This window comes from Ooceraea biroi, chromosome 9 (genome assembly GCF_003672135.1).
Source record: "Ooceraea biroi isolate clonal line C1 chromosome 9, Obir_v5.4, whole genome shotgun sequence".
Classification (NCBI taxonomy): domain Eukaryota; kingdom Metazoa; phylum Arthropoda; class Insecta; order Hymenoptera; family Formicidae; genus Ooceraea; species Ooceraea biroi.
In genome coordinates this window covers 14,112,772-14,128,456 of record NC_039514.1, presented here as the reverse complement: position 1 = coordinate 14,128,456, position 15,685 = coordinate 14,112,772, and the positions used below count along the sequence as shown (strand labels likewise).

Below are 15,685 nucleotides of genomic sequence, written 5' to 3'. Positions count from 1 at the left end.
TATTTATTCGCTAAACATAAGAGAAAATACATGGGTAAGCTGTGATGCAGTTGACGTTTCAAGTGCATCAAAGTATTTTCTATCCTTTTTCTTCTTTTAGATAGAAAGAAGGAGAGAAAGTGTTGCGGACGTGTTGTAAAAGTCATCCTCCAGAGTAATCTGCAGAAAGTTTTAGCCTTCGCTCGCATGAAGTGTACATCTCTCCGATATGGCGAAGAAAAACGGAAGAGGTATTGTAAATATGACTTGATTACGGAATGACTACGCAGGAATGCTCAGCTTTGGCTCTAATCCGGTTAGAACTGCGAATACTACAAAATACTTTCTGTTCTTTTTCTTCTTTCAAATAAAAAAAGAAGGATAGAATGTGTTTTGCAGCATTCGCAGTGCTAACAGGACTACGGCCTACGTTATCGGGGAATTCCCTCCCTCCCCGATTGGATGAGAGTGCAGACGTTGCACACACACACACACACACACACATACATAGATTGTATCAATGATATGGTATGCCAACAATTACCATCCAACCAGTGATAAGGGGCCATTAGGGACTTGAAGAAATGAGGTAGTGAATCATCGCGTTTTCATTTTATGCGCAGTTTTGTTCAGACAGTGGTCAAAGCAAGGTAGCTTTTTGTTTTCAAGACTGTATAATTTCAACAACCAGGTACATGTATATTAATTTTAATAATTCTAATTTTAATATTTTATATTATAGCTTTATGCGCATATAGTGGATCAGAATTTTATTCAAGTGCATCATCGTGAATTTTACATATCCAACGCATTATTTTAAATTGCTTATAGCGTGATGAAGTTTAGGAGAAAATAATTATTAAAAAAAACATGCGTTTATTATCGTTTAAATATTTTATGCATTTATCAATTTATTATTTTCCTAACGAATGATAGATATCTCACATAATTCGTAATTCAGTAATGGGTACAGAGTATTCGGATCTAGCCAACGCTAATAAAGAGTGAGTAGAATTGAACTAAAAAAAGTCTTATACCATTTTATGATCTTCGCAATAATCATTATTAATGAATAATTAATGAATTAAGATTTACAAATCAAGACGCATTTCGTACTGAAGCAGTAAGCAAAGTAGCCACGACAGCAGTACGACGTACAGCAGCTTTGGCTGCAATTCGTAACGCGCGTAAACACTATATATAGACCTGTTAACTTTGATCGAAGTTCGATAACTTCGAAGCTTCGTACCTTCGAAGATTCCTTCGTTCCTTCGAGGTCTTTCTCGAAGCTTCGAAAAAGTAATAGTCCTAGTAAACACATGGCAAATGAAGAAACGCCCTATTGTTATCTTTTTCTAATATTTTCTCTAACAAAGACTCAAGTTCTTCAAAAAAGCATCGAGTTAATTCGCATATCTAATAAGTACAATTAATTTTGATTACAATAAAATAGATTATATTTTATGCACACAAAACATACACGCACGCATGCATCCTTTAAAAGTTCGTTAATTCTAACAATAAATATAGAGCAACTTAACTATATATGACGCGAGTGTTTGTTATTTTGCTTTAAGAGATTGCTAATCTTATCTTAGGAAAGATAATGGAGCTCCAATCATCCCAGATAGCACAGCTAGAGTTCAAAAAGAATTCATTTGTAAGTCACAAATTCTGGGTCTATTTTCAGATGCAAAAAGAATAGAAAAATTGGAAGGTACTTATTAAAAGAATTCTTTTTGCATCTGAAAATAAACTCAGAATTGCATTTGAAAATAAACTAAGAATTTGTGATAAACAAATGAATTCTTTTTAAACTCTCTGTGCTATCTGGAACGTGTTTACAAACGTGTGTATGTCACTATATCTATATAGAATTTTTATGTACAATATTTATTATATTATCTCTCTCATTGGTTTGATATAATAATTTAATTATAAATCATAAACACTTGATCCTGAATATATATTGGAATATTTTATTGGAAATTTATGTCTAAACCTTATTTTTGCAATTTATTTTACTCAATATTTCAAATATTTATGATATAGTAGGAATTATTTGTGTTTTTATGAAAGTAAATAGAAATCTGAAAATAGATAAAAATCGAAAGGAATAATATTTTAAAAACAAAATTGATTTTTTTTTTTCATTTCAAGCTGTGTCATGGAAGCACACGCACGGGCTCCAGACCCTTTGGTAGCAGATGGTGATATGGCCAATAATTGGCAAAGTTGGAAAGACGATTTTATTATTTTTATGAAAATAACCGGGTATAAGGATAAACCCAATGAAAGCCGTGCAAATTTCCTAAAAAATCGGATTGGAAAAGTTGGTATCGATGCGATACAAAATATCTCGTTTGATAAACCAGAAGATAAAGATGACATGGATATATTGATCGCAAAGCTCGAAGAATATTTTAATCCGCCAAAAAAGGAAGTGGTTGAACGATATCAATTCTTTACAATATCGAAGAAGCAAAATGAAACTTTCGAACAATACGTGAATAAGCTAAAGGTGTCTACAATTTTTCATAATTTTAAAAATATTTCTTTAGCATTTTATGTTTCGCGTGTATATTAAAATTTGCGTTATTTTTAGGAGAAAGCCAAAACCTGTAATTTCAACGACATGACAGAGAGCATTATACGAGACAAAATCATTCTTGATACACATGACAAGATACTTCGAAAAAAATTATTTGACGCAAAAGATTTGGACTTACAGAAAATAATAGCAATGTACAATGATTATAACATCAATATCGAGAAGATGAAACAGGTTACTAAAGAGAATAGAACAGAGCAAGAAAATTCCATGCAAAAGTCACAACTATTTTATGGAAAAACCACAATTGTTAATAATACAAAAAGACCACCATGTTGGAGATGTGCCCGTTATCATCCACAGGGGAAGTGTCCTGCTTGGGGATCAAAGTGTACGAGCTGCGGTGACATAAATCATTTCACGCAGTGCTGCAAGGGCAAACTTAATCCTAAGTACAACGATAATAAAGTAATATTTCAAAATGAGACATTTATTTAAAAATATATGCCTCTTGGCTTCATTGTTAAAATGTAAATGTTATGTTTATTCATCCAGGATTTTTCATTGTTGCAGGTGAATAAAAATTTACTGGCTACAACAACGGCACAACAACCGAAACTTCCAAAGGTAAACAACTGTAAAAAGAGTTAATTCAAATTCAAAATGAATAACTCTATTGTGTATTCTTTATATTATTAATACTTTTATATTATACATCATATAAATATATAAAATGGTATGTATGTATATCTAAATCTGTAAAAGTAACCTGTAGAATGATCTGCATGTATAATTATGTAATAAAAATAATGTCAGTTGTGCAGTATACGATTTCATCCTTTTCATATATAACATAAATATTGTACAGTATCGAAATTTTTATGCAACCAATAGGTATAAAAATAACATGTTTGAAAAATCAACTTTATAAAAATAGAAGTTACAAAAATATAAATTGAAGAAATTTTTAATCGAGTATTATAGAAGTAATTTTATTTTAGTGCAATGATAATTGGAACAATCAACCTGATTCTAAACCTACAACTGTGAAGTTAATGCCAACAATGGTACTTATATAACTGAAGAATTTATAAATTGCTATATGAAATAAGTTACTTTTGCACAATATATTTCTGCTACTATTAATAGTACAAGAGCATTAAAAGATATTTTTATCAATGTCTGGTCCAAATAATTTCTAGAGCCTCCCAGATGTCCCGAAAGCATTGAGTGAAGGTGTTAGTCCATCTCTTGGTAATGACGTCGCTTCTGATTTTGTAATTCTAAATACATATTCTTCGTATTCAAATTTAAAGAATAATAGCGCTATCAGCCAATCAGCATATTTCTTCAACGCGCCAGGTGTGTACTTTGCAATTGTGTATATATTTATATACAGCAAGATTAAACTAACAATTTAAGCGGATAATAGCATGTTACAATTATTTATTACAGCATATTCTAAGTATTCAAACGCGGTAACCAACCCAATCAACCCGACCAGCCAACAAGAAAGACTCATCCCAAACAGCCAACAAGGAAAAACCAACCCGACTAGCCAACAAGAAAGAATCATCCCGAACAGCCAACAAGGAAAAACCAACCCGACTACCCAACAAGAAAGAACCAACCCGAGCAGCCATCAAGGAAGAACCAACCCGAGCAGCCAACAAGGAAGAATCATCCCGAACAGCCAACAAGAAAGAATCATCCCGAACAGCCAACAAGGAAGAACCAGCCTGACCAGCCAACAAGGAATAGCAGTTGGTTATGTATGCAAAAATATTAATAATTACCAATTAAACAATTAATTAGCGCGGTGAGATCATTAATGTTTGATGACGAATATATTTTTTCTTTTCAGGGCAGTTCTTATAGACAGCCATATATACATGCTTCTACGAATACGAATGCTTCTCGAATGCCTAATAGTACCTCACAAAATACCTTGACGTGTAAAAATGTAAACTCTTTCGGAAAGAAGAAAGATGAAGATAAATGCGTATTGTGCTAGATGTATCTTTTATATTTTATACATCTACAAAATTGTAATCAAGATCGAATTTTCTCTTTTGTTCCGTTTGCTTTGTCAGATGTAAATAATAGATTAAGACTTATATTTTAATGGTGGTCAATTTAGCTGTTAATTCAAAGAAAGTTTATATAAGATCTTTGTCGTTTACTACACAAAAATATACACAATATGCGTTTGTATTTTCTTTTTTTTAATGATCATTAATAATGATGAAAGCACTTGTTCATTGTACACTGCTTGAATACAAATAAAATATATATATTTCCTATTTAACTCCATATACTTACATACAACATGAATTCAAAATGAACTACTCGGAATTATATTCGAAATTACGCTTTCTTACTGTGTTTCACATCTTTCTGAGTGTCCATAACATCATCTGCTTCTTTTTCCGTCAGCTGTTGAGCCTCAAATAACTTGATGAGTTTTTCCGTGGCTGTGCAGCGAAGTTTAACAGCCGAGCCAAGCTCTTTCTGCAAATTTCAAGAATACAGATATATTAATTTTTTCAATACAAAGCTCTCGTGTCGAGAAAAAAGCATAGTTACATTAGGAAACTCTGTCAAGTTTATCTTTGGGTCCTTGAAGGTAAAGGGTGTCCACGGTCCTTGAATTGATGGAAACTCTGTGTGCCATAATTTGCGCAATCTCAATGCAGGACTGTCGTGGATCTGTGTGCGTGCCAGTTCCATCCATTTTATAATGTCGTCTCGATCATAATTAGAAACATTCATCCAATATCTACCGCCATTTACTAGATGAGATATTATTATTAGTATTGATAAGATTGAATTTAACTATGATAGAATATTTCTTAGATGAATGCAAACATACAATATTCAGCGACTATAACTGGGTGCCTGTGCCTTCTTGGTTTAACATACACAACCACTCCTGGATTCTGTTTTGCATAATCAAGTAGGTCGTGCTCTATGAAGCCTCTGTAAAAATATCGGATAGTTAATAAATCTTAACATTTATTTATTTTATTGAACGTACAAAGCATGTCCATGTAAATATATCGGTTAGACGAATTACCTCATGCCACCACTGGTACCATGGCTTTTACAAAACTTTAACGTTATTCTCTGTAGTTGACAGACATAACGTCCAATCCCGAGACCAAGAGGTGCTCGCGGAAATCCAGATTTAAGAAACAAATGTTTGTTCGACATACCTCGTCACTCAAGTAAGCTAAATAAAATACAATAAAATACGGTTTAGAGGTTAAATCATGTTTGCCGACGAAATAGGTTCGTTCTTTGTAGTAGCACACCTTTGTACTCCCTCTTTCTCTCTTGCAACCAATAAAATCGTAGGGTTTCTAGTTAAATTTGCTTCTTCTTTCTATGAATGCGATCTATTTAGCGCTACAAATGTCAATTGCAGGGTATGCCACTTGTTAGGTTCCATATTAGGAAACTAATTTAATGAATGTTTTTGAAGAAATTGAGCCTTTACCAAAAAATAATAAACAATCTTCGAAATATTCTCATCATTTTTAATACTTTTCTCTAGAGAACCTCAAGTAAGAGTATGAACATCGTGGATTCGCACCTGATTGGTCTAGTTTCTAGTGGGATCGAAAATGGCGGAATTGAGGTTTATCAATTAAGGGACTCTATCTAAAATACATCTTTGTAGTATAACGCTACGCTACTGCTCCGCCTAAGGCTGAAGTCACATGGCACGTATTTTCTGCGTAACGCGCAACTAATCACATTGTTTCATTTGGATATCAGCTTCTGCAGGCAAAGATTTGATTGGTTACGCGGTTACGCGTTACGCAGAAAATACGTGCCATGTGACTTCAGCCTTACGCGAAATGCTCCGCGCCCCGCGGCGCTACGCCACTGCCACCGACGTGACGTCACACCCCCACCACGACCACCGAGTGGGGGTATATAAGCCGCGCCGCGCCGAGCAGCCAGTCTTTCCTAGTCGGGCGCTCCCGACCAGTGCCGCCAATTTGTCCCCACGGGCCGCAACTCACTGAAGCGGTGGGGGTGACGCAGAGAACCACTGAGCGGTTCGGCCGCCTTCGGTTAGTACTTAGGTTGCGTTCCGATATCACTGGTCAACACTGATTTTGTCACAAAAGGAATGACAGATCATTTCGATAGGATTTTTTTCCCCGTAGATTACGAATCTGTAACCCAAAATGTTCCATCATGTCACGTTTTTGAGAAAAATGAGGTCAAATAGTTAAAAAAACCTGTTTTTGGCAGTTTTTAAACCTCTGTCACAAAGGAACGGGACGTGATAGAATACTCTATGTGGGCTCTAATTAAAACTTGAATCTTAAACTTTAATGTTATGAAGCAAAAAACCATGTGACAATAATGTGAAGTCGTGTAGCACAGGTTTTTGATATGCAGCCTGAGTTTACTCAATCACCGAGCTTACGTCGGATGGCTTTGGAATAGTGAGGAGCAAAGGGACTTAATAAAGCACTCCAAGTAGTGAGAAACTGTTTTATAATGCAATCCCGTACTTTACAGATGACAGTATTTCGACAAAATGTTTAATTTTTTGCCCTTATTTTGTATTAATTCGCCATTTTTTATTCTGACTTTGTATACCAAGTTTAGAATCAGCGATGCCAGAAATCTCCAAAAGAAAAGTTTTGTTCACATTTTCACCTTTTGGTATTATTGGATTATTTTGTTGTTAAACGTGAGATCAAAATTGGCTCGCGTCCTGACCGCTCAGTCAAAAAACCTATGCTACATGACTTCACAGTATTGTCACATGGGTTTTTGTTTCATAACATTAAAGTTTAAAGTTCAAGCTTTAATTTGAGCCCACATAGAGTATTCTATCACGTCCCGTTCCTTTGTGACAGAGGTTCAAAAGTGCCAAAAACAGGTTGTTTTAACTATTTGACCTCAGTTTTCTCAAAAACGTGACGTGATGGAACATTTTGAGTTTCAGATTCGTAATCTACGGGAAAAATCCTATCGAAATGACCTGGCATTCCTTTTGTGACAAAATCAGTGTTGACCAGTGTTATATATAATCTATATACAGGGTGTTTCTAAAAGGTCTGGTCAAACTTTAACCACAGATGTTACGTATCAAAACAAAGCAAAATGTCCATATAAACATGGGTCCAGAAATGCTCCCCTTCTGAGATAACACAAGATAAAGTCACTTCATAGGCTTCTTTGGCTCAATTACTGTAGTAATGTTTTTTTTTGTTTCATCGCGGAGAAAACCTGCGCCAGGTTCGATCCCGGCCTTGGGGGAACGGGGGATATGGGGATTTTTACCACTCTAAGAATCGGGGAGTGACGCCCAGTTGCGCACAGAATAAATCGGACACAACAGATTTAGTGAATCGGACACGGACCCAATCGGACACAATAAGAAACGGACACAGTGATAATCGTACACAACGCTAATCGGACACAGTGGCAATCGGACACATTGTCAATCGGACACAGTGCCAATCGGACACAGTGCCAATTGCGCACAGTAGGAAACGGACACACAGTGGTTGCAATCGGACACAATAGGAAATGGACACACGGTGGTTGCAATCGGACACAGTAGGAAACGGACACACGATGGTTGCAAACGAACACAGTAGGAAACGGACACATGTTCCGTGACAGTTTTCCTAACCTGGAAATGTTACTTGTAAGGACTTTTCTATTTCTATTTCTTTATATGGCGTAGCGATGCTACCATGCTTACTTTGCGCATACGTGCAATATTTAATAAATTTAGAAAGCATATGCTGAGAGTATATGAAGCGAGGTTCCACGCAAAGCAAAGTTCTACATTGTAACTTCCACGCAGTACTTTTGGTCACCCCAAAGTTTTGTTATTTTTTTTATGTGGAAGAGTACTAGGTGACGGGCGAAGCCCGTCTCCTCGTGCTCTTCCACCCAAGCATATACTTTCCTAGTATAAAAAATTAATAATATTAAAGAACGTTTATACTGGGAAAGTATCCACACTGTATCCACGCATGTACTTTGCAAGACAAAGCAATGTTTACTCTACATCTAATTTTAACTCTTCCTTATTAGAATGAAACTGTCACGGAACATGTGTCCGTTTGCAACCATCGTGTATCCGTTTCCTACTGTGTCCGATTGCAACCCCCGTGTGTCCATTTCCTACTGTGTCCGATTGCAACAACTGTGTCCGTTTCCTACTGTGTGTAATTGGCAACCACTGTGTCCAATTGACAATGTGTCCGATTGGGTTCGTGTCCGATTCACTAAACCTGTTGTGTCCAATTTATTCTGTGCGCAACTAGGCGTCACTCCCCGTAGGCGAGGACGGACTTCATGGCGTTTTCGTTAGAGATTCCGGTGTCCCTCCGCCACTCGCTCGAGGCAGGCGACGACGGGATTTTTAGAGTGGTAACAATCCCCATATCCCCCGCTCCCCCAAGGCCGGGATCGAACCTGGCGCAGGTTTTCTCCGCGACGAAACAAAAAAAAACATTACTACAGTAATTGAGCCAAAGAAGCCTATGAAGTGACTTTATCTTGTGTTATCTCAGAAGAGGAGCATTTCTGGACCCATGTTTATATGGACATTTTGCTTTGTTTGATACGTAGCATCTATGGTTAAAGTTTGACCAGATCTTTTAGAAACACCCTGTATATTGATTATATATTAGGGGTGTGATTTAGTTTTGAGGGTTTTTTTGCTCAAAAACGCATGTATTTAAATATGATAATTAATGAATACCTTAATCAAAATATTTTCCTTCGTTTTCTATAACTTTTTCTCATCTTTCTGGCAAGAGATGGATTCCACCACGAGAAAATGACTCTTCTTTTGAGTTGATCCATTCGTCGACGAATTTTCGCACTTCTTCGAAATTATGAAAGTGTGTATCCTTTAAAGCGTGTTGCATCCACCGGAACAAATAATAATCGCATGGAGCAATGTCTGGAGAATACGCGGGGTGCGGTAAGACTTCCCATTCAAGCTCTAATAGTGTTTGTTTCACTGATAACGCAACGTGAGATCGAGCGTTGTCACGAAGAAGAATCACTTTCCGTCGTTTACTCGCAATTGGTGGTCGTTTTTGGTCCAATGCTTGCTTCAACTTGTACAATTGGTGTCGATAACGATCAGCCGTGACAGTCTCATGCGGATTTAACAGCTCATAGTACACTATCCCACCAAATACAGAGCATTACTTTTCAACCGTGAATATTGCGTCTCGGAGTGGATGTTGATGGTTGGCCTGGATCCACCCATGATTTTCTGCGTTTGGGATTATCAAAATAGATCCACTTTTCATCCCCAGTAACAATCCAAGACAAAACTCTTCTTTTTTTGCCTGGCGATCAACGAAATGCAAATGTTCAACCGGTTCGCAATGACACTTTCCGATAATTCATGTCGAACCCATTTCCCTTCTTTCTGAATTTTTCCCATTTCATGTAAATGTTTCGTAACTGTTGTACGATCAACATTTAATGCTCTGGCAAGTCTGAAGTGGATTGTGTTGGATTTTCGTCCAATAATGCTTGCAAATCTGCATTTTCAAGCTTTCTTGGTTGTCCCGAACGTTCTTTGTCCTTCACATCAGTATCACCACTTTTAAAGCGTCTAAACCAGTATTCACACGTCTTAATTGATGGGGCAGAATTACCATAAGTTTCCACAAGAATTCTATAACCGTCAGCCGCAGTTTTCTTTTGATTAAAAAACAAAAGCAACGCATGTCGAAAATGCTGTTTCGGAAGTTGCATTTTTACGATGATATAAACACGACTGTTATTGCATCTATTGCTATAATGCTACTAAATTTCATGGATAATGTCAACACTGTAAGAAACAACAGTTATCGGAAACAGCTATTGGAACAAACTGACACTACAGCCATCTGTTGCAAAACCCTCAAAACTAAATCACACTCCTAATATAATCAGCCGAATATGATATTATATTGTTAATATATACTATACATATATGTTGGCTCTCGTCTACTAAGGCTGCGTTCCGATATTCACTGCCAGTACTGAAAATCTATAGTTCACGTGACATACACTATAGATTTTCAGTACTGGCAGTGAATATCGGAACGCAATCTAAGTACTAACCGAAGGCGGCCGAACTGCTCAGTGGTTCTCTGCGTCACCCCCACCGCTTCGGTGAGTTGCGGCTCGCGGGGACGAATTGGCGGCACTACTCCCGACTCCAGTTCGCCGTACGGCCGACGGGCCGTACTATGTTACGACTACGTCTTATAATGTACGTATCATAATGTACGTTTGATTTCTGTATCATTGCATAGCTTATGAAGTTTTTGTTATTACTACACTTTAAAAGGCCCTGTATTCTTTTTATTAGACTGAATTTGTAGAATACGATCGCTCTTTTTACGAGAATTTTTGTTACGCTATATTCCAGTGAGCATTATTGAGAGCATGAGTTCTTTAAGAAGACTTTTTGTAGACCTCATTAACATCTTCTAAAAACGATATCAATAAGTTATCCTTTCATAAGATGTCTTTCAAAAAAGCTCTTTATGATACCTTCCGTGCAATCGTGCCTTGCGCGGCTATTTGCGACCATTTACTTTCATATGGCGAAAGGTGTATAGCGCTACATTGCACGCAGAAATATCTATAAAATACAAAGAATTACTATACAGGGTGTCCCGGGTTTTAACCGACAAACTGCGGGAGCATATTCTACTAGTGGAAATAAGAAAAACTTCTTATATCGAGTTTGTTTAGAAATGCTTTATTACAAAGTTATAAACCAATATTGAAAAGAAATATGAGATAAGTAACAACGGAACATAGTGTAGAATTTGGAAGGTCGAAGATGTTATGTTATGTGTATTCACATGTATTCATGTTCACTATGTTGAAACGATTCAGTATGATTGTTACTTTCACAACAGTAGCTGTTAGATTTCAATCGTCGTGTCAACTAGCAATTACTATCAGAATGCCAAAAGTGTTTTCAAATGATGAATACACCGATATTCATTTCATGTACGGATTCTGTGACGGAAATGCACGAGCTGCCGTACGAGAGTATCAACGTAGATTTCCTAACAGGAGAGTACCAGATAGTTCTGTGTTTAGTAATACCCATTTGCAATTACGTAATTTGGGTTCATTTCGACCTATGAATGAATATGATGATGTTCGTTCAGCTCTAAGACACCGACGACGCTCGGAAAGAATCTTAAATCTTTTTGATAATACTCCTACACAAAGTGTTCGACGTGCTTCAGCTCAACTGCAGATATCACGAAACACTATTTGGAGAACATTGCGTGCTGATGACAGATTCGCATATCATTACACACCTGTACAAGAATTACTTCCAATCGATTATCAGAAACGAGTCGAATTTTGTAACTGGTATGTGAATGCAGTAGAAAGGGACAATCTTTTCTCATCAATGATATTATGGACAGATGAAGCGACCTTTACAAGACGAGGCATATTCAATTCTCATAATAGCCATGTATGGGCTCATAATAATCCACATACTACCAGACAAAGAAACTTTCAACACGAATTTCGATGTAATGTTTGGATGGGTATGCTTCATGACCGGCTTATTTTTATTTTTGTAAAAAAATCCGTTGTTACTTATCTCATATTTCTTTTCAATATTGGTTTATAACTTTGTAATAAAGCATTTCTAAGCAAACTCGATATAAGAATTTTTTCTTATTTCCACTAGTAGAATATGCTCCCGCAGTTTGTCGGTTAAAACCCGGGACACCCTGTATATATAGAGAGAGAATTACTCTCAAAGAGAGAAAGAACTTTGACACTATTTTTCGGTCTCACTCGGCTTTAATTTTTTCCTATAATATTGTTAATAAAGTTCACTGAGTGGAACATAACCTGACTACAAGAGACTAGGAAGAAGGAAACAAGAGGTAACGTTATCATTTTTTGTCATTATGTTTTTATAATAATGAAAATTGCATTGAGCATAAATAGCAAAACAGTTGTAAACATAGTTTTGTTGCAATTTTTCCAAATTATTACAATAACTATTATTATTATTATTATATATTATTTCCAGTTAATTTTGTTCATTAAGTATTCACTACATACGTTTAACATTCAAGAATTAATTTTAATTTCTTTTGGAAACATTTGTATTCTGATATTTCTTAATATATTTTTAGAAAATAATAAATACATAAAATGAACAATTTATAAGTTTTATTAATTAATAATTTTTTATTAAAAAAATTTTATTAATTGTATTTTTACAGAAGTCATTATCAGTGGTAGTGGAAACAGTATTTCTTCCCATTCTATCCAAACAGTTATTAAAATCTGGCTACAGCATGCTGGAGATCGGATCAATCAAAATACCAAACGACATGAATTGAAGAAATGAAATGTTTAGAAAAATAGTGGAGAAAAAGTAACGGATCTACTTAGTCGCTCAGTAAGCGATTGTATTACTGACTGTATCAATTAATTTTTTTTAAATTTGATTTTGACTCTAATATTTGATTTTGTTTATCGGTAAATGTTTAAAAAATGTTTAAAAGTGATATTGAAATTGTCTTTATATTATTGTCATGATTTTATTTTTCACGTGCGTGCAATATGGCAAGTATTTAAATGAAATTAAAAGTTTAATTAAAATTTTAATATAACATGTTCATTTTTTGTATGTATATATGTGAGTCGTATACATACATCAATTCAATATTTTCTATTATTTTTGAAATTATAGTTTTGTATGTTATAAAAAAATTATTTTTGTATTAATAAAATGTAATTTCTAAAATGATTTTATAATATTATAATAATATTATATTCTATATGTACGTGTAATAACATTTTATATATGTAATACATATATATGGTTATTTTATCTTTTTTCATATAAATAGTACTAGTAAATAGCAATTCTTAATGTTAACATTTTCTTGACATTTATAAGATATCAAATTCTTGTATTCCTTTAGATGTCATTTATGTGATGTCTTTTTTGTCTCAAATATTGACGCATTAGAGAGCTAGCTTATTGACATCATTATGTTATCTTCAAGATGGCATCGTCAGAAGTCCAACTCTCAAACTTGATTACTTGAAGAGCTCTTTTTGATATCACAATGCTCACTGGGATGATACAAAAGTGAAATTGTGAAATTATATAGAATATGTATTTACCGATCAATGAACGCTACTAAAATTATTCAGATCGCATTTTCCACTTTTACTATCTTAATCATAAAGAATATATATGGAACAATTCATTGTGCCATAATAAATCTCGTATTGTACTATTTTTCCTGTTGAAATTTTAATATTAATCTATTTAGAAAGAGATTTGTTAATTTTGTTTCCAACGTAAAGATTATGTGTATTTGCTTTCTTCATGTAGTACTATATTAAAATTTCCATTATTCCAAATTAAATTGTTTACAATTTTACATTTGCCATTAATGTGAATCAGGTTTGGTGCTCCCGATCTCTCCGCCGTACAGTCAACGAGCGTTCCCGTCGGCAAGCCGGGCTCTCCCGGTGTGCGGACCGTCCTTCCGCGGAGCGCTGACCCGCGGAAGGGATAGGCTCCCTTCCCCTCCCCCCGCGGCGGTGCTGACCCGCGGGCTCCCTTCCTTCCTTCCTTACCCTCCCCCCACGGTGGCGTTGACCCGCGGGCCACCTACCCTTCCGTAGGGCGCTCCCTGCGAGTACTCCTACCCTTCCATCCTCGGGCGCGGTTTTAGTTTCACCAACTCGGCAGCATGACCCACCCGTGGGGCATTCTGCCTGGTCTCGACAGGGATGCACGGCATTTTTATTGGACGAGCGCAGTCCGTTGGGGGGGAGGGGGTGGCCGAACCTCCTGGGGGCAGGGGCCCACAGGGGGACGTAGATCGTACAAAATCACCCTTTTTAGCCGGGAGCGTGGAACCGGCGGAGAGTCCTGACGAAATGCGCCTTTTAGTTCCAGGACTCTTTGTGAGCGGTTTGGTTGGTGGGATAAAAAAAAATTTACTTTTCTTAGGGTGAATTCACACCTTGGCAGAATAGCAGAAAGCAGAAAAGCAGAAGCCAATCAGAACTCGCGCGGATAGTTGACAGTTAACGGAAAGATAGAAGCAGAAAAGCAGATGTACTGCCGACTAGAGTCCTAGATATAAGAGAAGCGACATTGAGGGAATATCGTCTGATTGGCCAAGTAAATCACGTGTTGAGCGCCATTTTGTTTGCTACTATGGTGCAATAAAGGGTGCGTTCCGTTTCACGCATATGCGAGCATTTATCTATAATGAATGTTACGTATAATATATATAATGCGCGCATATGCGTGAAACGGAACTGGGGGAAAATAAGGTCAGATGACTACTTTTAAAGCAATTATGTGTACAGGCAAGCAATTTTAATTGCGATGTAAGTACTTTTATGTATATATTTATTACATATAAATCAAATCCTACATATTGAAAGCAATATTAAACTGTTTTATATGACTGCTCCAGTTCACACGTCATTTAGCGTTAACCTGATTTGACTTCTTGTACCTCGCATATGGAGAAAACAAGATGGTGGATTATCGATATATCGCATATATCGATTTCAATGTCGTTTCTCTTATATCTAGGCCTCTACTTTCGACTACCAGCGCGAGTTCTGATTGGCTTCTGCTTTTCTGTTTTCTGCTATTCTGCCAAGGTGTGAATTCACCCTTACACTAATTTTTTTAATCCTTAAAGTAAAGCCCCGAACACAATGCAAGGAACAGGCAATAAGAATAGGGAATAGGATCGTCTGTTTTATTTCAGCGCACAGATTTCACTGTGCGCTGAAATAAAACAGACGATCCTATTCCCTATTCTTATTGCCTGTTCCTTGCATTGTGTTCGGGGCTTAAGGAAGGTTATATTGTACACTCCTCATAGATAGTGACCATACTAGTGACAAACGAACGCCATTTTCGATCCACGATGTCCATACTCTTACTTGAGGTTCTCTACTTTTCTCCATGTATCGAACTAGAGAGCCTCCGAGGGAGAGAGTGGCGAATTAGGTCACGTGACCTCATAAATTTATAATTGAACACTTTGCGATATGCTTTGTAATAACCTTTGCTAATTGAAGTTTAGCGTCAAATTTTTACGCGCTACGCATGCGCGCGAC

The 15,685-nt window shown here is 36.4% G+C and overlaps 2 protein-coding genes and 1 long non-coding RNA gene across 8 annotated transcripts; 2 read left to right on the top strand and 1 right to left on the bottom strand.

Moving 5' to 3' along the window:
* The first annotated feature begins 15 nt into the window (after window positions 1-15).
* LOC105275970 lies at window positions 16-4,832 on the top strand. Of its 5 annotated transcripts, none has more exons than XM_011333219.2 (9): window positions 16-34; window positions 101-230; window positions 2,140-2,500; window positions 2,585-2,998; window positions 3,104-3,157; window positions 3,532-3,597; window positions 3,733-3,892; window positions 3,986-4,302; window positions 4,395-4,832. In XM_011333219.2, the coding sequence occupies exons 1-9, from the start codon at window positions 31-33 to the stop codon at window positions 4,542-4,544; spliced, it is 1,656 nt and encodes a 551-aa protein (XP_011331521.2). In that variant the 5' UTR covers window positions 16-30; the 3' UTR covers window positions 4,545-4,832. The 5 variants fall into 5 exon arrangements, with proteins under 5 accessions (XP_011331521.2, XP_019886219.2, XP_011331524.2 ...); XM_011333221.3 differs by lacking the exons at window positions 16-34; window positions 101-230 and adding exons at window positions 564-670; window positions 916-983; XM_020030660.2 differs by lacking the exon at window positions 3,532-3,597.
* LOC105275971 (39S ribosomal protein L43, mitochondrial) lies at window positions 4,738-5,859 on the bottom strand. Of its 2 annotated transcripts, XM_011333224.3 has the most exons (5): window positions 5,845-5,859; window positions 5,607-5,762; window positions 5,403-5,509; window positions 5,117-5,322; window positions 4,738-5,041 (listed from the first exon to the last, which is right to left on the bottom strand). In XM_011333224.3, the coding sequence occupies exons 2-5, from the start codon at window positions 5,741-5,743 to the stop codon at window positions 4,898-4,900; spliced, it is 594 nt and encodes a 197-aa protein (XP_011331526.1). In that variant the 5' UTR covers window positions 5,744-5,762; window positions 5,845-5,859; the 3' UTR covers window positions 4,738-4,897. The 2 variants fall into 2 exon arrangements, with proteins under 2 accessions (XP_011331526.1, XP_011331525.1); XM_011333223.3 differs by lacking the exon at window positions 5,845-5,859 and having other exon boundaries at window positions 5,607-5,833.
* Window positions 5,860-12,294: 6,435 nt separating this feature from the next.
* On the top strand, window positions 12,295-13,868 carry LOC113562527. The gene is made up of 3 exons (XR_003406953.1): window positions 12,295-12,453; window positions 12,799-12,977; window positions 13,507-13,868. It is a non-coding gene; the product is annotated as an uncharacterized LOC113562527 (long non-coding RNA).
* Window positions 13,869-15,685: the final 1,817 nt, after the last annotated feature.